Genomic DNA, 22,145 nt, shown 5'->3' with positions numbered 1-22,145 from the left:
TGCTCTGGTTGTTTGGGACCTGAGGGAAGCGTGGCCCGCCTGGTCCCCTAGGAGAAGCGCCTGCTGGCCTCGAGGTGTCTCCTTACGCGAGGCGCGCGTTTTGTGCTGGCGACGATGGAAGTGGGGCGCGCGGTATTGCCGTTCTGTTTGAAAATGTGCAACGCCAGGGGAAGGCCACGCGAAGACCAGGGGGACAGCCGATACGCGTGCAGTGGGCGGGCTGCGAGAGGAGAAGGGCCACCGTCGCGCCGTTCCCGCCAGAGCCGGAGTGAGGCCGTGGTGGACTACGTGCGCCGCCCAGGGCCGGGGGCCGCCGGGCCGTCGAGAACTGCTGACGCCCGCCACCCCCGACCACCACCACCTGACGTCATGGACTGGACAGCGACTCGCACTGGACCCAAACACACGCCGCGGTGGTCGCGCGGGCGGGGTGGGTCCGGCGCGCTTAAAGCGCACACTTGCAGTCAGTCTTGGGCTGTCACGGGGAGAGCACTCGGCACAGCGAAGACGTCGTCGTCGTCATCATCCCTCCCAAGTCGTCGTCTTGTCCGATCAGCTGTTCGTCCGTCAAAGTCGCCATGTCGTTGTCCAAGGTGGCCCGGACGTCCGGACTCTCTCCCGGGACGACTGACATCGCCGCGAAGCAGCAGGTAAAGCACCCGTACAACAGCAGCACTAGCGCGCAAGGCGTCGAGTGATGTAGTGATTTTAAAGTGCAAATTTTTTCCGGAAAACTTTGAAACTTTACCAGAATTTTTTGTTGAAAAGAAGACATATTTCCAGAATAATTTGTCAGAACACAAACATAACTTTGAAGAAAAATATTAGAAGTGTACAAAATATTTTTGAAAATTCCCAAAAAATTCTTTCCTGGAAAATTATAATTCCTAGTGCAGTGCCACAGTTTTTTGTATAAAAGTTTTCAGTAAAACTGCCAACATTTTCTACAACAGTTGCGGACACGGCCGGCGGGCTTGCTGCCGGCGCTGCCCCCCGACGCGCTGCTCCACGTGCTGTCCCTCCTGGAGCCCGCCGATGTGGCGGCCGCGGCCGAGGCCTTCCCGGAGGAGGTGGGCGCGGTGACCCGGGCCGACTGGGCGTGGGGGCCGCTGTGGCGTGGCAAGCGCTTCCAGGCGGAGGACGTCGACGAGGTGCTGGCCGTGGTGCGCGCCGCGCCGCCCTGCGACAAGGCGGTCCTCTACGTGGGCTGGCCGCTCCCGGCCGTGGACACCACCAACAAAACTACGGGCATCGTCTCGCTCGTCTTCGGTGCTGCCAACAGGAGGTGAGGACTCGGCTAAACACCACCGCAGGACCGAGGCCGCCGACGGCTTGCTTCACGCGACGCACACATATTGACGTTATGTTGCTTTTTTTGTTTCCAGGGTGACAGTTTTGTGTGATCTCCGAGCGAATCTGGAGAGAATCCTCGGGGAGCTCAGCCTGCGGGCGAGGGAGACGACGGTCTGCCCTTACGAACCTCTGCCGGTGAGTCGCGCATCGCCTTTAGGGCTGGCTGCGCTGAGAGAATGAAGTCATCTTTTAGTATTAGTAATAACTTGCTACTTTGTTGTTCTGCAGCGGCAGTTGGCACTAGAGCGGCCCATCCTGCGCCCAGATGGATACCTGGAGGCGGCAAGGCTGTTCTGGAACAGATCCTACATGGCGGCAGCTATAGCAGGTGGGTCTGGGTGTGGGTGGGGTGGGCGAGACAAGGTGGGGAGGTGACCATAGCGCACAGAGTTGTTCACCAGGAGGGGCCTGTTGTTCTCGTCGACAGAGAGCGGCGCCGGCGGCCTCGGCCACGCCTGCCGCACGCAGTTGGACTGGGTGCAGCTGAGGCCCTCCGCGCTCTGGACCGTCCTGAGCGCGAGCGCGGGCGCGCCGCACGACCCGATCCGCGCCCTGCTGCGCTCGGCCGTCCTGCGCTACGACCCGAGGGTGGCGGCGGCCATCGAGGGGCGCCCCTTTACCCGCAGAGCCGCGCGAGGCCTGCGGTGCCTGGACGGGGTAGACTCTCCGTGGAAACTCGACATGTGCTTCCCGAGGTAAAGCTACTCATTTTAACAGCTATTGTTTCAGCACTTTCGTGCGTAAAGCACGATACGAAACGTGATCAGAGACGAAATTTGCACCCCGTCCACCTGCATTGCATCTTGAGCATTGCCTGGCTACTCCAGCCAGAGCGCTCCATCTCCACCATCCCCTTCCCCCCTCCCCTATAGCTCCCTCCGGCTGGATGTAAACAGAGCTAACGCTGCGCACTCGGTCATCTGTCTTCTGCTGCCGCGAGTCTGCCGGACTCCAGTTTCATTTAGTGTGTTTGTGTTCACAGGAGCAGGTCCGCTGCCTCTGCCGATTCTCTGATGTTGACGGACGATGAGGTAAGCCAGAGTTTTACTGGATGCACTTCCTTTTGCAACTGTCTCGCCTCTCCCCGGCCAGTAACGACGGCATGTTTCCTCAGGTGGTGGAGGTGACGACGGCCAGGAAGTCGTTGGACTACGACGCCCTCAACAACAACAAGAGCGCCTTACTCCAGGCAGGCCGCTCCCCGCTTTCGCGTCAGGACTCGTCCTCGGACGAGGAGTTCCTGTACCTCGTGCTGACGTGCTGCGACTGCAAGGACCTGTTCCCGACCAGCTACCAGCTGTTGCTGCACCGCCTGGACGCGCACTCGGACCGGCGCGCCTACCAGTGCCCGGCCTGCATGGCCACCTTCAAGAGGCCCGACCTGCTCGCCGAGCACCGCGCCACGCACACCGAGAGCCAGCCGCACGCGTGCGAGCACTGCGGCGCCCGCTTCACCCTCAAGTCACACGTCAAGGCGCACAGCCGGGCCATGCACCCGGAGCACCACCAGCCGCAGCAGCACCAGTGAGTTGGCGAGGGGTCCTTTAAAGTAGTACTGACGAAAGAACAACACAGTTGTACGAGCAGATGCAAGCGTACACCAATTTTTCTGCCTTTTCTTGACTTTTTAAAAGCAATTTTCCTGATTTTCTCTGATTTTTAATTGATTTTTCTCCTTGACTTTTTTCCTGATTTCCCCCTTGTTTTCTTGAGAAGGGGGGGGGGGAGGGGGCACCTAGAACAGGTTTGTCAAAATGGCCTGTGGTTGACGCTCATCGTCAAAATTTACTATGGCTAGGTAGCCAGATTTAGCTCTTTTTCACGTCAACTAAGCGTCAGTGACGAGTTTTTGACGATTGTGTTCCACCTGGGGGTGGTTGGTGGATGCGGGATGGGTGTTACGTTGATTTTTTTTGGAGTGAAGTATCCCCCGGTTGACAGCCAAGCTGCCACGTATTGCACGTATCTGGCCGCAGTGTACCCTGCTGGTGTTGTACTACCGTTAGGTGTTCGGTGCAGGTGTTCGGCGTGCTCGGGGGTGTTCCAGTCGGCCGCGGGACTAGCGAGCCACATGAGGTGCCATGCGGAAGCGGGACTGAGGGGGACGCCAAAGCCATTCGTTTGTAAGAAGTGTGACTGCAGATTCAAACAGCGCTCCAACTTGAACAGCCACACTAGAAGAAGCCACCCAATTGCCGTTGAAAGTACTGGTGCCAAGGAATAAAGCACGGACGAGTATTAGATCTCTAAAGAGGGGCAGATTATATTTACTTGTTTCATTCTATATGGCTATAATTACAAATGTACTGCCTTCTTGCTTCCTGCTATCAAATTGTAGCTGCAATCTCAGACACGGAACAGGAATGCTAAATGTATGAATGGGATTATTATCCAATGAATTTTGTAATTATAATTTTTTACCTGTATCGCTGGCCACTTCAATGGGATGGGGGAGATGGAGGACTGCTAAGTTTGTAAAACAATGATTCTCGTAATAATTATGACTTTTACTACAGGGCGGAAATTTTATTTACAATCAAGTTTTTGCACATAAAATACATTCTAAGTGGCTTAACAATGATGTCAGAATAGATCAATATCAATGATGGTGACAGTTAAATTCAATATGACAGTAGACATGTTCCATAGAGTAAATTTAGCTAAGCTTCTTCATAAAGTGACTGTAAGGAATTCTGTGATTTCTACTTTAAAAAAAGTATTGTAGCTTGCTCATGCAATAATAAGCATACATTATAATGAGGTGTCACAAGAAATTCCTGTAGAGATCAGAATATGAAAGTAGAAGAACCAATAAAGGGATTGCTGCTAACATGCAAAGAGCTGGTCAATAAAATGTTAATTATTATCCAAGAGCTAGAAAATTATTTCTCCAGGACCTTGTGCATGGGTTTTACATGGTAGTGAAGATACAGTAGTGTTAATTACCTTCAGGTATAAAAGCATTAATCTACTGGCCTCTCTAGAACAGGCATAATTGATGATTAGAGCTTATATTTGTAAAATCCAAAAATCTTCTCGGCGAGACAGTTGTATTGCACTGCCAGAAACACTAAAAATGAACATAGAAAATCTCAATACTGATCCAAAAATGGGTACTCCCATCGCACTAGAAATAAGGGAAACTTCCCTTCAAAATGTTATCACTTCAATCAGGCGCATGACTATAAATAGATCATGTGAGTTTCTTTCACAGAATTAAAACCACCAAAATACATTCAAAATATTGCTAGCTCATTTTAACACATTTAGTGCCACGCCAACACTGAGCCCATGCATGGTCACATGGGGATAGCCACCTTCCAGTACTTTGAGACCTGGCACTAAACCTGTTAAACAACTAATTAAGCTGAGGGACTTTCACTTTACTGAAAACCAAGAGTTTCAACTTGCCTCCACATGATGCAAAACCTAAATAACTTTTTAAAGTCAACCAGTAATTAATTAACAATCTACAACAAATACAATATCAAAAAAGGAACAGAAATTTGAAGTACTCTACGGAACAATAAGTGCTCGATAACTGTGTTATGAAAACAGGATATTACAAAATGTGAGAAATCAAGTCATCACAAAAAGTGAAATGCAAATGATCAATCATATGATGAATGATAAAAACAAATGACTAGTCAACATTCATCTTTCATGACCTTCACTTCCTTGAGCTTAGTGACAGACAAGAAAACTCCTTGATTTTTAACAGGTAGTTTAAATTCAACAAAACAGATTTTTTTAAAGGTTTTTTTCTATGCACCATAGCTGTACCTTAACACAATTAACATGCTATTTGCAAGTTGAAATTACAAAATGAGACAGTAGCCTCTTTTGGTGGTGATGTTGTTGCACAAGTAACAGTGTGATAACTTCTACAACAGTTGCAGCTGTAGGAATAAAAATGGAGATGCGTACCCAAGAATGTGCTCTGTTATTTAAGAAACTAAAACCGTAAACTTCATGCACATTTTAGGAGACCAGAATGTGATAAATGATATCAACAAGTGTTCCACTACCGATAAAACTAGTTAAAGAATGAGAACCTGATCGCTTAAAGCACACAAGCAAAGAACAATCAAAAATCTTAAAAATACATACATAAATCAGATAAAATTCTTTAACACTCTAACACGCCTAACAAAATATCCACAGCAGCAAAATAACAAAAAAGACAAAAGAAACACATTTATTAGAATACTGCCTTAAAACTATATGTACCTTCCTGCGCATAATACTTGCACAGATGATTGTACAGTAACTTCAAAAATGTGGACTAAATCATCACATACTGATTACCTGCAATGAACTGCAAAGCACATCAGTGAATTCCTAGATATTAAAACATCATGTTACCCCTTTGAACCAATCAGTCTTCAAATGATGTCTTCAGTTGTGCAAAATATACAACTCTCTTTCTTAAGGTACCTCCTCCATCAGTTCAAAAAGCAGTAAGTTTGTGTTTGATTTGATTTTCTTCAAAATAGGCCTTAAAGGAGGAACCTTAAATATTGAAAAGACAATTTTTATTGAAGCAAGCGAATGCTGCCAATTTTGAGGAATAATAGTCCTGAGGAGACAAATAATTAAAAGTTAAGTACAGTAGATTGGAGTTTCAGTTCCCCTTATAACAATGAATGAGCAATGTGAAATTAAAGAGATTTTTCCATGTCAAATGGAAAGAAGCAATTATTTTGGTATGAGTAAAATTGTGCTTTCATTAATTGCTTTCAGCTCATAAATGAGTACCACCAAGCCACATACAGTGTACAAATTCACAAAGAAAAATAAAGAAAAAAGGGAAAAAACACACATCAGTTTTACCGGTCTTTCTTAGAATTTACGAGTTTTACGAGACCAAAATGAAAAATTCTAATTGTAAGTCATGATACTGTATTCACAAGTTCTAGCTCCTAATTAGACAATAGTAAAAGTTAATTACCACTCTACACTAGATTGCTTCAAAATTTTGAACTTCTCAAAACCTAATATGATTGGAGAATGAAAAACAACCACTTAACTTTTAATGGAAGGCATAACAAACCAGACTTCTCTGGCTTCCTAATACAATAATCCGACGGAAAGTGCAATGCTAGATCAGGAGGAGAGGTATGCAGGTATGCAAAGAAAGTTCATGAAACTCAGCACATGAAAGCAAAGAAACATTACCTTGCAGCCAAAGTCAAGTGTAAGTGCACATACAGTACTATCAGAACATATTGTCTCTATTAAGCATTCACTGCACAATAATAGTTGATCTTTGGAAAATGAGACAATATTCATTTCTAGTTCTTGTCAATGATTTCTGTTCATTTTATTCCTTCTATTTTAGCTCTGAGCCTATACAGATTAATTTCATGGGCATTTTCTAGATTATTTTTATGCATCCTTACCACTAATATCAATTGTATGGAATGTTCTGCACGGCTGACAACATAATGCTGCCAAGCCATCGCCTGATGCACTACATATATGTACAACAAATCAAAATGTCAAGTCGTGGGGATGAAAAAAACAGACATTTGTTTAAAAAATGAAGGGAGGGGGAAGATAAGAAAGAGGGGGAAAGAGATAGAAAGAAACTGGCGCACTTGCAGGCAGCATCAAGTGACTGTGCAAGAGCACAAATTCTATAAATTTTAATAGGACTTTATGAATACTGTATTCATAAGTTTCCAATACTTGGTTTTATTCTCATTCTAAAGCCAGATAGAAGGGAATACATTTGGAAGTAAAGAGATTGCAAGTGAAAAATAAGGTAAAGAGATCCCTACAATGCAAGTGTCCTATGGATGGACATAATTGGATGGAATATGTCTTACATAAATGTTCCCTATCAAAGAGGCCATGTGCTGCAAAGCTCAGTTCAAAACCTGACCGATATGCCAACAAAAACATGACCAATCAAAAAACTAAGTAAGACACAGCAGAAAGGCTGAATAATGCTAAAAAAGATCAAAAATATGATTTGGTATTAGCACAAACATTGTAACAATATAGCTGAATACCATCAAGATAAGACTTCTGGAAGATAACAAAACTCTTCCATAAAATTGTTGGAGATATAAAATAAGCAACTTAAGTGGTCTGCGCAAAGCATGTTAAAAGAAAACAGAAGTGTCCACAACATATATATTTTTGCTGTACAGAGACAAATACACAAATAGTTCATGATGCTTGATTGAGTTCAGTACAAATAACTGAGTCTGAAACAAAATAAAATTCCAGTCTGGTTTCGATGATGCAAAAGTCAAATTCTTGTAAAATGATAATCCAATCCATGGAGTTATACATGTAAATTACTTAAAATTTTAAATTCCGAGCAGTTTTTGATGCTTTGCTAAAATCAAACATATTTTAAGTTACCAGCAAGGTGCTTGGTCCACAAGATCCAAACTTTCTCAGGAATCAAGCAGTATGAAGATTATTTACCAATTTGCCAATTTATCCTCTACTAAAAGGAAGGTATAGAAACCCAAGTTAAAGCATCACAAGTTTAAGTGCATCAGACACGTGCAGCGCTACAGAAGCAGATATTCAGATCTTTCGATGAAATAGAGAGTTTGTATAACACAAACAGACAGGCAAGATAAATGCAGGGTCAGTTAAATGAAATGTGCTGAAAGAGAATGAAAATGATTGCTGAGCTAAACCCCCTCCAGTCAAATAAAAGTGATCCTTTTACAAAAATGAAAATACCATGAGTAAATAAATAGAAAACAAACAAATAAATAAATAAACATAAGGAAAGGAAGCAGTAATCCTTAACAATACTGGTATGGTACTTGAAGCTAGAGCTCAATGTTACATCAATAACAAAAACACCAATTGTAAAATCTATCCTCGTCGTAGTAAACGAGGTATTTACTCCAAGAGGACAATCACAATGAAATGGAACTATACACCTCAAATACAAATCTTCTAAACAACTAATTTGAACACTCCATCATGGTCCCTTTGAGCTCAAATTAAACTTCTTGCTTGGATCAGGACAGGAAAAAAAGTGGAATTTTCATCTTAAAGACTAAATAAAAGGAAAAAGCATGACAACAAAGTAAACAAAGATATAGAAATAATTTTTTAAGGGCATTTGAAAAGCAATTTTTTCATAGCACTTTAAGTATTGAAAGACAAAAAAAGCACTTCCACATGAAGAAGGCAAGTGGCTTTGCAGAAACTAATAGTAAATTACCACCTATGTATTAATTATTAACATGAATAATAAACAATGGCACTCAAATTTAACAATTAAATAAAAGTAAATTTACTCATTACAAACCTAAATTGAGCAACCAATTACACAGACGCACCAGTGCCAGGAATAGGTATAGTACAATCAGGACACAATGGGGCTACACCTGACTCTACCTTTGTTTACTTTGAAGAGTTCTACCAGAGGGATGTGCCATAATCTTGTTCTGGCTACCACAGCTAACAAATTCTATTTTATTTATTACTCATGTTTTAGAAAGTATACCATTAATTAAATTTCAACAGCAATAAAGAGGAGAAATTAGACCAAAGTGGGAACTAGATAAGAGAAGTTGAAACTAAATGCAAATTATGTGTAGGTAAAGCTCAAGGGCTGCAATGTGAAAGAGGTAGGTGAACAAAATAAAATCTGGAACAATACAGATATTCCTAGATCACAAAAATGAGAATTTAAAATAAATATGTAAACCAGACCAAGACCAAACCAATGCTACTTGCCCAAATTTTTTTTTTTGTATACCATATTGGGAGTTGTTTTATGACACTGTATCCTTTACTCACCCCCTCTGTTGCAATAGTAGTCCTTTTTCTACTTGCACAGATTTTTTTCCAATGACCCTCTTTTTCATTCACATTCCTAAGAGATTATGCATAATATATGGTGCCACAAGGCTAAGAGTGAAGACTCAATCATTTGTGCTCTAATCAATTAAATTTTAAGGCAATAACTTTAATGGCAAGTTTCCAATCCAATTCTTTGAGAGTGCTCTTTTAATACTGTCCATAAATGGTATTACTTCAAACAGTGTTTCACTGCTCAGGGCAAAGTACAAGCACACACACTGCATCATTATGTGACACCAACTGGCATCTGATGTGTTTTTAACAACTGAACAGTGTTAGTGATTGTTTAAAGCATTCTATATCATCTAAATCAAGTATTTTAACTGAAACATGAATAGTGTCAACAACAAAACCTGGAAGAATACTTTCATATCCTGTGGCATTCACAAAGTATTCCTTGTGATAACAATAATATCTGACTAGATCTGACCAGTACACCTACAATAAGAGATATCAAGTAAAATGGCTACTAATCTACTTAAGTAAAATGACATGGCTCACTAACAATGTCCTCATCCGCAAGGTCAAAATTGTACCCCACCCTATACAGCACATCAGTCATAGAAATAAGGAGAGTGACTACTTGCGCAGGCTGTCCTTGCTGCTGGCAAGTGAGGTGCTATTGCTGCTGTTGTGGGAGTTTATGTCTGCGCGAACGTCGCCACCGCTGCCACTGCCACTCACACTCACCTACAAAAATAATCGATTGAAAACGTAGAAAGTGACAAACAAAAGTGGGGATGAGCTCTGCTGCCTCCTGGAGGCCTCCAGCCGGTCTGCTACTCACCTCTCCGTTGAGGGAGGGCGAGGCTCCCACGGGCCCCCTGCTGGAGCGGCCTGCCGTCGGGCGGACCTCGTCACGGCTCCTGCTGCCCGTCTCCCCGTCCAGGGAGCTGCCCCCGTGGCTACCCCCGTGGCTACCCCCGTGGCTGCCACCGCCACCACCGCGGTTGGAGCGCCGCTCCCGCTCCCTCTCGCCCCGCTCGCTCCGTTCGCTCCGCTCCCGGTCGCTGCTACTGCTCACCTCGCCGTTCATAGAGCGCTTGGAGCGGCGGCCGCCCATGGCGAGCTCCTCCACCGACGTGGGCGTCTGGGGCGCGCTGCGGCCCTTGAGCTTGTTCATCACCTTGTCCAGCCGGTTGATGAACTGGTCCACATCCGACTTCTGCATGCCGATGGCGGCAGCGGCCGTCAGGTAGGGCACGGGGTACTTGCTTGTGTGTGCACCCCAACCTGGAGAGATAGAGAACACCACAGAGTTATAAGAAAGTAAAAAAAAAAAACAAGAGAGAAAAAAATAAAAACATGTGAGAGTATGCTCTTTACGGACCTTCAAATTTGTACCCTGCAACCTCCTTATAGTCGACTGTTGACACTACCCTCGTTCCAGAAACACACCGCAGAAACAACATTGAACCCAACATTGTCACAGACTTGGGATCTGATGTAACCAATGAGTTAAGAGTCATGCCTGGAAAGAAAATAACAAGTTGATGGGTGATTGACAGACAGCAAACAACCGTTCATACACATGAGAACAAGCAGAGTTTCTAAACCTTACCCATTGAAATTGGGTTGTTCTTTGTATCTAGTAGCCTTTCACCATGCTTTGTGGCAACTTTAGAAAGTTCATCCCGTAAGTAATTATACATTTCTTTTCGTTGGGTGACTAAACTTTTGTAGCCATTGATTCCCAAAGACAACAGAGTTATGAAGACGTCAATCGCCGGGCTCGATGACGCTCGTCCTTGAAGAAAATATTCAGAAAATTTTAACATGTGGACATTGTGGTCATGGAAGAAAATATGGTCAGAACTCTAAAATGGGGCATACCTGGATAAATTCTAGCTACACGCTCAAGAAGCCCTTTGTCAAAACCGGAGACTATGGCTCCACCCACTGGTACCATGAAGTTTTTGTCAGTACTCTGAACAAAAGCATCTACTCTTCCTTTCCTAAAACGCACGCACAGAAAGTACAAGTTAATTCTTTCCCTTAGGGTCAATTTTTTTAAAAAATAAGATTAATTAAGTAGAGTACTATTAAAATGCCTAAGAAAATTATCACAATAACTAACCTTGCAGCTTCTTGTATTAAATGCATGCAACGAGAACTTTGAAGACCATATGCATTATTAATAAGATGAGGAATGTTAAACCTCTGACAGAGGACAGCAACTTGCTCTAAGGAATCAGACACACGAGGAGCAAAGCAGCTAGTCGTTGTCAAAACACATACAATATTGTCAGATCCTATTGTGCACATTTGGTGTTCCATGGCTGTTAAATCGGTTTTGAGTTCATCACCAGAAGCTACTGTCTCTATTACAATAGGTTGAAGGCCTGAAAAAAATTAAAGAATAGCTTAGCAAAGACATATCCTTTTTTTTAAAACATTTACGGTGTACCATATATAAGGACACTCTTCAATTTACACTTAAAATAATGCTACGTAGCAAATACCTGCAGTTAAAATGCATTTAAAACATGCTTTTTGATCAATTCGAGACCAAAGAACAAATTTAGCACCAGGGCGGTCTTGCTTTAAAGTCAACATACACAAAACCAATGTCATGCCTGTAGCCATAGGTACCATGAAACACCCAGCAGTGGTCTTCACACCTGAACATAAAATGCACCACAAATATTAGACAAATTCAAAACTGACACTACCAAAAAAATCTACTAAAGTGCAACTGTACCCATGTATCGAATGGTATCAAGTAGAAGGGAATTCACAAGTTTCATCATAAGACTGGATCCTGCAGCCTTGGGCTGAACCTCTCCTAAATCACCAGATCTTCCAATACCATGCCCGATCCGATAATGTCGACGAGCAACAAGTGCTAAAAGAGGAGATCAAGAAGATTTGATTAAGTTTCCCACAATTACAGACGGAAAGTGTTGACTGTCATCAGAAACTTACATGATGCAAATCTAGCTTCCCTTTCACCAATACCACAATTATCAGGAAAATTGTTGCTATCCATTTGGGCTAAGTCTGCAAGCAACAACTCAATTGTAGGATCGTCCCATCCTTCTTCTGGCCATTTTCTCTGAAAAAGATATAAAACTGTGAGTCCAGTTCTGCACATCAAATTCTTAATTCTGATTCGATTTAGGCAAATGGTTAAATTGTATTGAAAATAAAGTGGTTCATTTTCAATTAAAATACATATATGTAGTAAGTTTTAGTAGATAGAAACTGCTATTTCACTTCACAACCAAAATTAAAACCTAACCATATACCCACCTGTTCAATAAGTTGACGAATAAGATTTTCTCGTGTTTTCTTGGAGGCTGCAGCTTGCTGGAGGTATGTAGAGGGAATTAACCTCTCTGCTAATGTAAAGCTTTGACTATTCATGGCAATTCACTCAGTATAATCAATTGTCACAAAGGGTATATCTCGACAGGACCTAGAAATGCGAGAGGAAAAAAATTAACATTAACACTTGAATCATATTTTATTTCCATTTTGCAAATTTTAGTGGTATAATATAAATTAATAAAGAATCAGAAACAAAAATAATAATCAGAAGTTGGTTGTCAAACAAGTTGTCCTACTTGCAGTCTAGGCTATGGTACTTGTGGATGTCAGTTTATTTTCTTAGAATCTAAATATTACACTTACACTCTCCTTGACGACGTAAGCCGAAACCATTGCAGACTTGAGACTTCAGCCCAGAGAAATTTATGTCAAAATGTCTTTTTATCAGTTTAGGCACGAATAATAGCACTTAGAGAACTTCAAGGAACCCGTCACAAATCTGGGACGTGTTCGACGATACAAGCGAATATTCTATCCTCGAATGGAACCAGTAGTGAACAAGGCAACGTCTCAATTCTAACAAGAAAGAAATCTTAAACAATATTTTCCAATTTCAGACGATTGTAGAACGAAATCGGACCAATGTAAGACGTTTCATATTATCAAAATATCGTCTGCTGTGCACAGAAGAGACGAGGGTGGCTGGTCACAGCCCTCTTTAGAGAAAATACAAGTGCAAGCTAAAAGATTTTTCAATCAAAAGGAGAAAAAATGAAATTGAGATACCCTTTTAATAAAAGCCAAGATTTTTAATCTAAAAGTGAAAACTTAGCAGCAATTACACGTAAACACAATTAATGTTAAGGGTAAAAACGATTGTGCAATGAAAACTTTTATAATGTTGGCGAAGCTGAAAAGAGGCCAATGTGCAACCTTACAACATTACATTTTGTGCTTGAATACCTTTATTAGTATAAGAGAAAGGTAAAATCTCTATGAGATGATAGAAAATTATAATATGATTTCGAACTTTTAATTGAAGATGTATCAGAAACTCTCAGTACCCGAAGGACTTTCACACTACACAATGACACTCGTAGCTTTTCGCATGTTGGCGGCGTTGAGGTCCTTCACAAACGAAAGGGTGATGCAAGGCGTGTTCTGCTTCGGAAAATGATTGAGGTTATGAACTCTTTAGGTCGTTTTGCAATTTTTCCTTGAAAAACCGAGTTGCTTGTGCTGTCATCGCAGCCATGGCCAAGTACATCGTGCAGATCATCATGGTGGGCGCTACGGCCGTGGGGCGTGCCTTCACTAGAGCGCTGAAGCAGGAAATAGCTGCCAGTCAACAAGCGGCACAGCGAGCAGGGGGAGGTCGGGAAGGGGCCAAGAGTGCGGCCACCAGTGCCAAAAGTGGGATAACTATTGAGGAGGCCAAGCAAATCCTTAACATCAAAGACCAACATATAGACCCCAAGGAACTCCAGGAGAAGTATGACTTCCTGTTTAAAATTAACGACAAAGCGAAGGGAGGATCCTTTTATCTCCAGTCCAAAGTGTACAGAGCGAAAGAACGACTTGATGCAGAACTTGCAGCGCAAGACAAGCAACCTCCCAAGAAGGGCACGGAAAGTGATGAAAGTAAAGTAAATAGTTAGGTTGTAGTCTATTTATATTATAGAATGTGACAAGTAGTAATAAGTTCCCTGAGAGCCTCTTGTGCAATCACTTCCTATTTGCTCACATGCATGTACTTATGCTCATGAATTCTATGAAGTGTAAAAAGATTAGGACGTTACATGCTGGATGTTACATTTGTCTTTGATAAGCTGACTGTATAACTCCACTGTCTTAATTGGTTTTTCACTGTGTCATCCTTTGTTGAAAACCGTTTCATTATATTAGTAATTGTTTTAATGAGGTGTGTACCTGTATACATTAAGTTTCTGCCCTTCTACTACTGATTTTTGTTATTGTACATTTTAAAGATGATTGTGTTTTAGCTCTGCTCTCGTTGTACTTTCTATATATTTCATATCTGTGTGAGTGACAGTATGTGAATGACTGTATGATGGACTGTATCTTTGACTGTTGATAAATACTTTAGAGTGCAATACCTGTGATTTAGCACGCTAAAATCAGTTAAATAAATATAAATGTAGCCAATGCTTGATTTTTTGAATTCATATTTCAAAATTAAAATACTTCTGTTATATCAACTTATTATTTAAAACTATAAAGTTTAAATTTATTCACTAACTAATTCTTGTAACAGTTGTTATTTATACAGACATAAAAAACATTGGGAATGAACAAGTAGCCATAGTATGTCACAAAATATCACATGATTGTCAGGCATACAGGTTTAGCTGATACCATCCCGGACGCCCTATTACCGCATTCTGGACAGGCGAAGTTAGGGTCAGCTAAAATATTTGCCTGGAACAAGAAATAATTTTACTGCTCCATGAAAGAGCCACTACTCTCATGAAAGGGCGCCATTACATGCTTCTTTAATCTTACCTGAAGGCAAAAATAACAGAAAACATGAACACAGTCCATATGATGTGGGAGAATCGGTCGTTTCGAACAAACAGCACATGCTGAATTGAGAGTAAGGGAAACTGTATTCCCTGCACTTGGCTTTAATTTGGGACCTGTAGATCCCAACATCAAAATCTTGAGTACCAATCGTTTTATGTAGTGGTAATTAATGAGAGGCAAAACAAAGACCAGCAGCTCCTGCAAACACACCAAAACAACATTCAAGTATGCGCAAACCACAGCAAACAAGATTTATCAATGGTAAAGATTTTCTTACAATGAAGCTGTGCCATATTAGCTCTCGCGTCATGTGAGTGTAACCAACTTGTCTCTGCCTGCCCTTTGGAGATGAGTAAGACATTTGAATGCCAAATAGACGATAAAGCAGATTGGGGTAGTACCCGGAATGTAAAAATAGCAGTAAATTTATAAGGCTTCCAGCAGTGATGGAAATGTCTCCCCATCGTGCTGCTGTCTCAAGCTGGATCACAAAGAATTTTAAGATTAGTCTTGCAATGCAAGGAGAATACAAACACATTTTTTTTTTCAAAAGTTGGAGATACAAAATGGAATTGCTTACAACTTGGATGAGTTTTTCACTTCCTATTTTTAAAGCAACATCCCTTGCCCTTGTATGAAAATACTTCAGCAAAATGGGAATTATGATTGCCAGTAACGCTGTTTTCTTTTGGGATTTTAGAAATTGGATGTTTAGCAATTGCTGTCCAAATGTAGACCCCACTCCTCGTAATGATAACTAAAACAATACCAATACAAAAATGTATTCCCATCAGAGCAATAAAATGCAAAAACAAAAGTAAGAGAACATACCTGTAATATGACAATTTGAAGCAAAGTATCAACTTCTGGTTCCCACTTGTTTTGAAATGATAGCTAAGACAAAAATATGAAACATTTAAAAATGTTCACTGGTTAGTAAACATGCATTTAGTAGAAGCTACTGGTAATCAACCTCACCGGTAGAAATTTTATTGCACTTGTTACTTGGCTCTTCAGAACGTACAGAACTTCCTTATCTAATTCCAATGCGTCAAGCTGAAAATTATCAACAAATATGATTCGAGTTAAAACATGTTATAACAAAAAGTTCAGGCAAAATTTTAGACAAAACACGTTGAAAAAGGTTCACAGAATTACAATGTTAAACTGACTCGCAGCTACGGTAACTGCATACTTTTAAAAATACTACTGCCTTTAACCAGTCATTTGTCACTGTTGCGATACTTAAAAATTAATTAAGTTTTTAATAATGGGTGGAACTGCGACAAGAAAAGTGAAAAGAAGAGAAAAGAGAAATAAGACATTTAATCATTCAGAAAAGAATTTCAACATACCTGTTCAACTCGACTTTTTACCAAAAGGTCTATTTCTTCTTTGTTGCTCATATTTGAGATTTTTGTTTCGAGCGTTACTGAGGAATATTCCTCAATGCTAAACAATCATTTCGTTAACTTTTAACAGAAATCTCAACCAAATGGTCCAGTCCCTGTCTAAACAACAACAGCACACTCATGCCAGCAGACGCTATTTTAGGCTTCTATAAATTTCTCATCTTCTGTTTTTAGATAAAAAGTGACGTCATTCCTCCCACATGGCGAACTGAGTTCTTGCTTGTCGCTAGTTCCGCAGTTCCGTAACTAACCAATAAATTCCTAGGCGTTTGTCCATCAAATCATGGGCGTTTCGCTGAAATTGTTTGTCTTGCTAGTGTCTTTGACACTTGCGCTTTATCCTAGTGATGTGTGGGGACGAGGTAAAGTGATAAACCTGCACGAAGACAACTGGGAACAAATGCTCACGGATGAATGGATGGTTGAGTTGTAAGTGTTGTCAAAGTCCGGACCGGCTGTCTAGTTGTCATCTACCGGGTGCCCCAGCCCGACACCATGTATTTTTCTTGCTTTCCTCAAAATAATTTATTTGTCTTGAGTCTGAAATGTGGTTTCCAGGGTTTTTACAATAAATCGAAGAGTTCCTTTCTTTGTCTTATTCACTGATAAAATGTACTGCAGCCAATTTTTATTTCAGTACATTTTTCATCGTTTTGAGCAATTTTTAATTCCTTATCGCCATAATTTGTAGTGATCCTCATATTTTCTCCTTGCAGTTACGCACCATGGTGTCCAGCATGTAGAGCTCTTGAGTCAGTTTGGACAGAATTCTCTAGCTGGAGTGATGATCTTGGTATTAAAGTTGCCAAAGTTGATGTGACGACATCTCCTGGATTGAGCGGTCGATTTATAGTAACCGCATTGCCAACCATTTACCAGTAAGTGTGGTGCACATTTATTTTCTGAAATATGATTTCTTTGTGAATTGTGGAATGCTCTAATAATACAATTTTTCCCCCTGAATTCAGTGTTCTCAATGGTGAGTTCCGTCAATACCATGGCACTCGAGACAAAGATTCATTCATGACTTTCATTGAACAAAAGAAATGGGAAACCTTGGAGCCTATCCCATCATGGAAATCACCTGCATCCTTCCACATGGGGGCTACTGCCTATTTCTTTAAATTATCTCAACTGCTTCGTGTAAGTTTCAATCTAATTGTTTACCATTCCATTAGCTTTTAAATTAGTTCTCATATTGCCATTTTTGACTGCTATTTCTTTCTAAAATACTAGTTGACAGTATATAATCATTCTCTAATTTTGCTGATTAGGCTGTTCACAACCGCTTGATGGAAGATTATGGATTGCCCACTTGGGGTTCTTACTTGATATTTGCTGTAGCTACCATTGTGCTTGGAGCACTTCTTGGCTTGGTAAGTTTTATACTTTTAAACCACAAATGATCTTTTTCCATCAGTTCACTTGGACAGTGAGATGCTTATGTTTAATGGAAAATTTATTTCAACAGATAATGGTGTGCGTTATTGATTACCTATATCCGTGTAAACCCTCTGGTCATCACACTAGAACAGTTAGTGATGTCAATAAAGAAGCGGATTTACTAGATCGTGGCGATGTTGTAAGTCTAAATTTCTAATGACTTTTCAAGGTGTTAGTTTGAATGATCTAAGAGTTTTTCTTATCTTTAAAGGATGACTTGGTTGATGAAGAATGCTCTCAGAGCTCTCAAGATGAGCGTTACAGTAGGAGCCAGAGCAGTTCAGGAGCTGAGGAGGAGGAGGAGGAGGATGAAGAGGAAGAAAAGGAGGCTGGCAGTGCACCATCTTCCCCAGGGAATGCAGGCAAAGCAAGGCAGCGTCGTGCCAGGAAGGCAGACTAAAAGATACTGATGATGAAACTTTACCCATCCTTTTGTTTGTTGGTGTGAATGAGTTATCTATTTTGCTTGGTAGCTCGCTTTCCATTAGGAAAGTAATGACAAAAGATTGATCTTAATTCATGACAAGTGGCTTTTACTAATCTAAAATATTTGAAATTTATAGGTATTATTTTAAGTCCATACTAGCTATGAATTGTTTATAGGGCACTGATACATGCTCTTATTTACTTTCAAATATCTTTTCAACCAATTTTATTTTTGTTTGTCATTTTTGAATCTAGACATGAAGGTGCTATTTTTGCACTTAATGCCTTCAAGAGAACCAAGGCAATCTTTGTGTTTTAACATTTGTGATTTATTTTTCACCCATTCCAATGAATCTTATTTCTTAAAATAATTCACCAGTCATGTGTGTTGTAGTATCTAGTTTTAACAAAAATTTGCATCGAGTCTTAAGTCTGTCTTATACACAAAATATCAGTGTTTAACAGACCTGGCACAGACTTTCTGCATTTAATATTTTCTTCAAGTGCTCAGGTGTAGAAATTTAGAAGTATTTCTGGTTTATATTTTGCACTGATGTTTTATGTTGAACAGAGGTTTTGTTGACTGTTAAAGTATAAGTTGTATATTACTTGGTTCATAGCAGACAATGAAACCAACCACTTTGAATTTACCAATGGACCCAAAACTAAAGTACTTTCAAAAAACTGATTTCTGACTTGATTGAGATTTTATTCAATCTCTGAACTGTAATGACATTCTAAATTGCTCATTTCTGTCTGAAAAATTATCCCAGATTCAAATCCTTTTTGGTGTTTAAATCTACCGTATTATTTACACACAATCTCTGCCATTTGAAATAGTAATTTTCAAGGCTCTTGTACAGAGAGCAGTGCCTTTCATTATTACTGTGATACTCTGTACTTCCTCTGTACTTCATTAGGTTATTCAATTCTGGAACAGTTGTGTTGCAGATGATGCTCTAAGTTGGAATCTTAATGGAAATATTCTTCCTTTTCCTGACCTTTCCATGAGTTTCTGTGTTAAATGTTTTATATGGTTATGACTGATAAATTCTGTTTTATCTTAGTTCTTTGCTCATGTTCAAATATGAGTGCAAGATCCATGCTCAATGTACTTTTCTGATGTGAGAAATTTTATCTAGACTTCTATGCTTATGTTTGGAATTTTCTGTCTGGCTGATTTTACATTTTTACATTTTTCTTGGTTTCTTAAAAGAAATTGAGGTCTGATGTAGTGGAACTCTCGATAGGTAATAAATATATTTTATTATGATATAGCTGTAATATTTCATCAGTAATTCCTAGTTGCTGATAAAACTTAATTTATTACACCCTTAACCATTATGAGATACTTGTTCTGTCTTAAAAGAAGTAGCATAACTAAATGTTAATCATATATTGCTGTTGCATATTTAAACAAAGTTGACCATGTCAAATATTTTAATGTTACCCCATTGTCTATTGTTGTGTAGGCCTGTCGAAAAAGGGCAGAGGAGAGAATGATTAAGGGCGTATATTTCTTTTTATACTGACGAGATTCGCTGTGAAATAAAACTCAATATCGTGCAGCCCTATGGTTTTGTTTCTCTGCGCTTCCCTGTCGAACGCCGCCAGAGCCGTGCGGTGGCGCGCCCTGGCGGCAGGCCCCGCTACCGCAGCCAGCAGGACTGGCGCCCGGTGCCGGTGCCGGTGACTCAGTGATTCGGTCCTCAGTCCGCGCTCAGTCTTGTCGCTGCGAGCACCACCGCGCCGCTCCGCCACGCTCCTCCCCGCGCCGCGCCGCCCCGCACCGCGCCGAGAGCAAGCCGGGAAGTGTCCGCGTTATCATCGGGAGGGTGCTGGTGCTCTATCTGCCTTATCAGAGCGGGGCCCCTCGCCCGTCTGTGTGTGTGCGTGTGTGTGTGCGCGCGCCATCGCCATCCTCTGGATCCCACAGTGTCTTAGCAAGTGATTGTGACAGTGTTTCTTTGGATTACTTTCCCCTTCCTTTGGACATACACCACTCGGACGACAACATGAAGCCCTGGGCGATCGCAGTGCTGCTGCTGGCCGCCGTGCTGGCTGAGACAGGTGAGTGCCATGCCGGGGGAAGGACCAGGGTGGACACGGGAGCGAGGCTCGCGTCGCCGCCGAGGGAAGGCGGTGGCTGACGGGGCCCCCGCGCCGAGCGCCCATCGCGATGCAGCACGCATCGCCGCCGCCGCGCCGCCTGTTGAGCCGGCTGGTATGGCGGGGCGGGGCGGGCGAGCGCCGAGGACGCCGTCGTGGAGTCGACCCCGGCCCATTTGCATGCCGCGAGGTCTTCAAGGACGCCGCCGGCGCGCATGACGGCGTGCTCGTGTCTCTGCCGGGCCGGGCGCCGCCGCCTCTGGGCCGCGCTGTCCGTGGGAGAGACTTCCCTCCCGGCCCGGCACGGGCAGAGCAGAGGCGGCGGCCGGCGGCCCTGTTCATGTGGGCAGCGGGGCCCCGAGGACGCCTCTGAACAAGGCCTGAAGGTTTTACGATGAGAAGATTATTGCGGGTTTGTGAGTATCGTCAGAGGGGTGATGGATTGGGGTGGGCCTGGTCAGGACGACGCCGTCGGTCGGGGCGAACACTGGCACTGTTCTCCACTCCCGAGCAGCCATTCAATGCCCCCCCCCCTCCTGTCTCACACCTTGATTGAGGAAGGTGCGTCGGGAAGGGGAAGGTAAGGGGGAGGGGAGGGGGGGGGTCCCTACCTGGCGGTGGCAGCGTGCTTGGCGGTCCCCTGGGACGCTGCGCTGGACCAGGTAGCCGTCGAGGCGGGCTGCTGCTGCTGGGCTGTTTGCGCGAGTCCTTAGAGAAGCGGCTGTGTCACTGAGTGTGCAGACAGAGATGGGGGAGATGTTGGCTATTTTCGAACGCGCTGCTCAGCTTAACTGCGTGTATTCCTGAGTGTGTGTGTGTGCGTGTGTGAGTGTGCGTGCTGTGCTATCTGATGGCGGTATTCTGCTGCTCCCTGCTGCCGATGTGGCTGGGCTGGCTGGCTGGGCAGCGCCCTCGGGGCTGCTGCCCAGCTACCGTGTGTTGGAGCATGGCTGTCGCTGTGCGTTAGCCGGCGTACAGTCCCCACCACCACCACCGCTGGCTTCTCCTCGAATTAAATTCAAGCAGTACTTGACACGGTGCCAGCACTGTGCCAGAGCAGCGTTCCGTGGCGCGTCGCCTCGCCCATCTCCAACACGGCGAGCTGCTGTGAGCCGCTCAGCTAACCGCGGACTCGTCGAACAGCAGACACGGGCGGGACAGCTCCACCGTGGAATGCCTCACACGGCCTCACAGATACAGGGTGGCCACTTCGTCTCGTCGGAACGAATGAGCGCTTACAGCCCGCATGCTGTCGCGCGGCACCGACCGCCTGCCTGGAGGCGCCTTGCGAATAGGCAACCCGGCCGCACTCGTGCGTTCGGGCTAGCATACCCGATCGCTCCAACGGGGCAAAGCGGCCACCCCTGCAATAATTGGACGATTCCCGCTCGCGCATATAAAAACGTTACAATGATGCTCGTTGTTCCGGTTGTAAGTTCCTCGAAGATGGAAACGAGTGTGTGTGCTCTTCAGTCGGTCGGTAGAGTGAGCAGCACGGGCGGTGCACCCGACCCTCTCCTCGCGTGCGTGTTCACGCGCCGCGCGCGCACCGGCAGGGCAGGGCGGCCTCCAGCAGCGGCAGAGGGGCGGCGGGACGGGGCGGCCGCATATGGAGACGTCCAGAGTCCAGTCCGCGCCAGAGATTGGAGGTGGTGATTCATATGTATATGTAACAGCGTAGGGAAATGAGGATCCCCGGAGGAGGCCGGGCCGCGGGGGACGTTGGGCCCCTGCTGCTGCTGC

At 43.2% G+C, this 22,145-nt stretch overlaps 6 protein-coding genes across 6 annotated transcripts in view; 4 read left to right on the top strand and 2 right to left on the bottom strand.

Annotated features, from left to right (window-relative positions):
- The first annotated feature begins 355 nt into the window (after positions 1-355).
- LOC113205465 (uncharacterized) lies at positions 356-4,224 on the top strand. The gene is made up of 8 exons (XM_026421107.2): positions 356-650; positions 954-1,285; positions 1,386-1,488; positions 1,582-1,681; positions 1,781-2,048; positions 2,336-2,384; positions 2,468-2,877; positions 3,373-4,224. The coding sequence occupies exons 1-8, from the start codon at positions 579-581 to the stop codon at positions 3,575-3,577; spliced, it is 1,539 nt and encodes a 512-aa protein (XP_026276892.1). The 5' UTR covers positions 356-578; the 3' UTR covers positions 3,578-4,224.
- Positions 3,840-13,278, bottom strand: LOC113205463 (O-phosphoseryl-tRNA(Sec) selenium transferase). Its single transcript, XM_026421106.2, has 11 exons — positions 12,832-13,278; positions 12,451-12,616; positions 12,124-12,253; positions 11,900-12,043; positions 11,661-11,819; positions 11,276-11,540; positions 11,032-11,153; positions 10,760-10,945; positions 10,529-10,669; positions 9,986-10,431; positions 3,840-9,888 (listed from the first exon to the last, which is right to left on the bottom strand). The coding sequence occupies exons 2-11, from the start codon at positions 12,562-12,564 to the stop codon at positions 9,778-9,780; spliced, it is 1,818 nt and encodes a 605-aa protein (XP_026276891.1). The 5' UTR covers positions 12,565-12,616; positions 12,832-13,278; the 3' UTR covers positions 3,840-9,777.
- A 306-nt stretch (positions 13,279-13,584) lies between these two features.
- LOC113205471 (mitochondrial import inner membrane translocase subunit Tim16) lies at positions 13,585-14,634 on the top strand. The gene has a single exon (XM_026421115.2). It carries the CDS (start codon positions 13,722-13,724, stop codon positions 14,124-14,126), a length of 405 nt encoding a protein of 134 aa, XP_026276900.1. The 5' UTR covers positions 13,585-13,721; the 3' UTR covers positions 14,127-14,634.
- A 3-nt stretch (positions 14,635-14,637) lies between these two features.
- On the bottom strand, positions 14,638-16,556 carry LOC113205469 (peroxisome biogenesis factor 2). Its single transcript, XM_026421113.2, has 7 exons — positions 16,368-16,556; positions 15,991-16,068; positions 15,844-15,906; positions 15,593-15,769; positions 15,290-15,493; positions 14,992-15,210; positions 14,638-14,907 (listed from the first exon to the last, which is right to left on the bottom strand). The coding sequence occupies exons 1-7, from the start codon at positions 16,416-16,418 to the stop codon at positions 14,809-14,811; spliced, it is 891 nt and encodes a 296-aa protein (XP_026276898.1). The 5' UTR covers positions 16,419-16,556; the 3' UTR covers positions 14,638-14,808.
- Positions 16,557-16,621: 65 nt separating this feature from the next.
- On the top strand, positions 16,622-19,861 carry LOC113205470 (thioredoxin-related transmembrane protein 1). The gene is made up of 6 exons (XM_026421114.2): positions 16,622-16,853; positions 17,141-17,302; positions 17,393-17,567; positions 17,699-17,800; positions 17,896-18,006; positions 18,079-19,861. Exons 1-6 carry the CDS (start codon positions 16,708-16,710, stop codon positions 18,265-18,267), a joined length of 885 nt encoding a protein of 294 aa, XP_026276899.1. The 5' UTR covers positions 16,622-16,707; the 3' UTR covers positions 18,268-19,861.
- Positions 19,862-19,990: 129 nt separating this feature from the next.
- The window catches only part of LOC113205461 (opioid-binding protein/cell adhesion molecule), a 125,000-nt gene continuing 122,845 nt past the window's right edge, over positions 19,991-22,145 (top strand). The window contains exon 1 of the mRNA XM_026421104.2: positions 19,991-20,363. Within this exon, the coding sequence (XP_026276889.1) occupies positions 20,309-20,363 (55 nt within the window). The 5' untranslated portion in view covers positions 19,991-20,308. The remainder of the gene's footprint in view (positions 20,364-22,145) is intronic.

This window comes from Frankliniella occidentalis, unplaced genomic scaffold (genome assembly GCF_000697945.3).
Source record: "Frankliniella occidentalis isolate FOCC.00 unplaced genomic scaffold, Focc_3.1 Scaffold56, whole genome shotgun sequence".
NCBI classification, from domain to species: Eukaryota; Metazoa; Arthropoda; class Insecta; order Thysanoptera; family Thripidae; genus Frankliniella; species Frankliniella occidentalis.
Note: the sequence above shows the minus strand (reverse complement) of the source record. Positions and strands in the feature narration are given on the sequence as shown.

Bases quoted from the DNA above. Each gene is read 5' to 3' on its own strand.
- LOC113205463 (XM_026421106.2), bottom strand. From the start codon at position 12,564: ATGAATAGTCAAAGCTTTACATTAGCAGAGAGGTTAATTCCCTCTACA. The intron at 12,044-12,123 runs GTAAGTTTCTGA...CTCCTCTTTTAG, and splicing joins GGAAGCTAGATTTGCATCAT to CACTTGTTGCTCGTCGACAT. The intron at 11,541-11,660 runs GTATTTGCTACG...AATTTTTTTCAG, and splicing joins TAAATGCATTTTAACTGCAG to GCCTTCAACCTATTGTAATA.
- LOC113205469 (XM_026421113.2), bottom strand. From the start codon at position 16,418: ATGAGCAACAAAGAAGAAATAGACCTTTTGGTAAAAAGTCGAGTTGAA. The intron at 15,770-15,843 runs GTATGTTCTCTT...GTATTGTTTTAG, and splicing joins TTCAAATTGTCATATTACAG to TTATCATTACGAGGAGTGGG. The intron at 15,211-15,289 runs GTAAGAAAATCT...GTGTGTTTGCAG, and splicing joins TAATATGGCACAGCTTCATT to GAGCTGCTGGTCTTTGTTTT.
- LOC113205471 (XM_026421115.2), top strand. From the start codon at position 13,722: ATGGCCAAGTACATCGTGCAGATCATCATGGTGGGCGCTACGGCCGTG.
- LOC113205465 (XM_026421107.2), top strand. From the start codon at position 579: ATGTCGTTGTCCAAGGTGGCCCGGACGTCCGGACTCTCTCCCGGGACG. The intron at 1,286-1,385 runs GTGAGGACTCGG...TTTTGTTTCCAG, and splicing joins TTCGGTGCTGCCAACAGGAG to GGTGACAGTTTTGTGTGATC. The intron at 1,682-1,780 runs GTGGGTCTGGGT...TCTCGTCGACAG, and splicing joins CATGGCGGCAGCTATAGCAG to AGAGCGGCGCCGGCGGCCTC.
- LOC113205470 (XM_026421114.2), top strand. From the start codon at position 16,708: ATGGGCGTTTCGCTGAAATTGTTTGTCTTGCTAGTGTCTTTGACACTT. The intron at 17,303-17,392 runs GTAAGTGTGGTG...CCCTGAATTCAG, and splicing joins GCATTGCCAACCATTTACCA to TGTTCTCAATGGTGAGTTCC. The intron at 18,007-18,078 runs GTAAGTCTAAAT...TTATCTTTAAAG, and splicing joins TACTAGATCGTGGCGATGTT to GATGACTTGGTTGATGAAGA.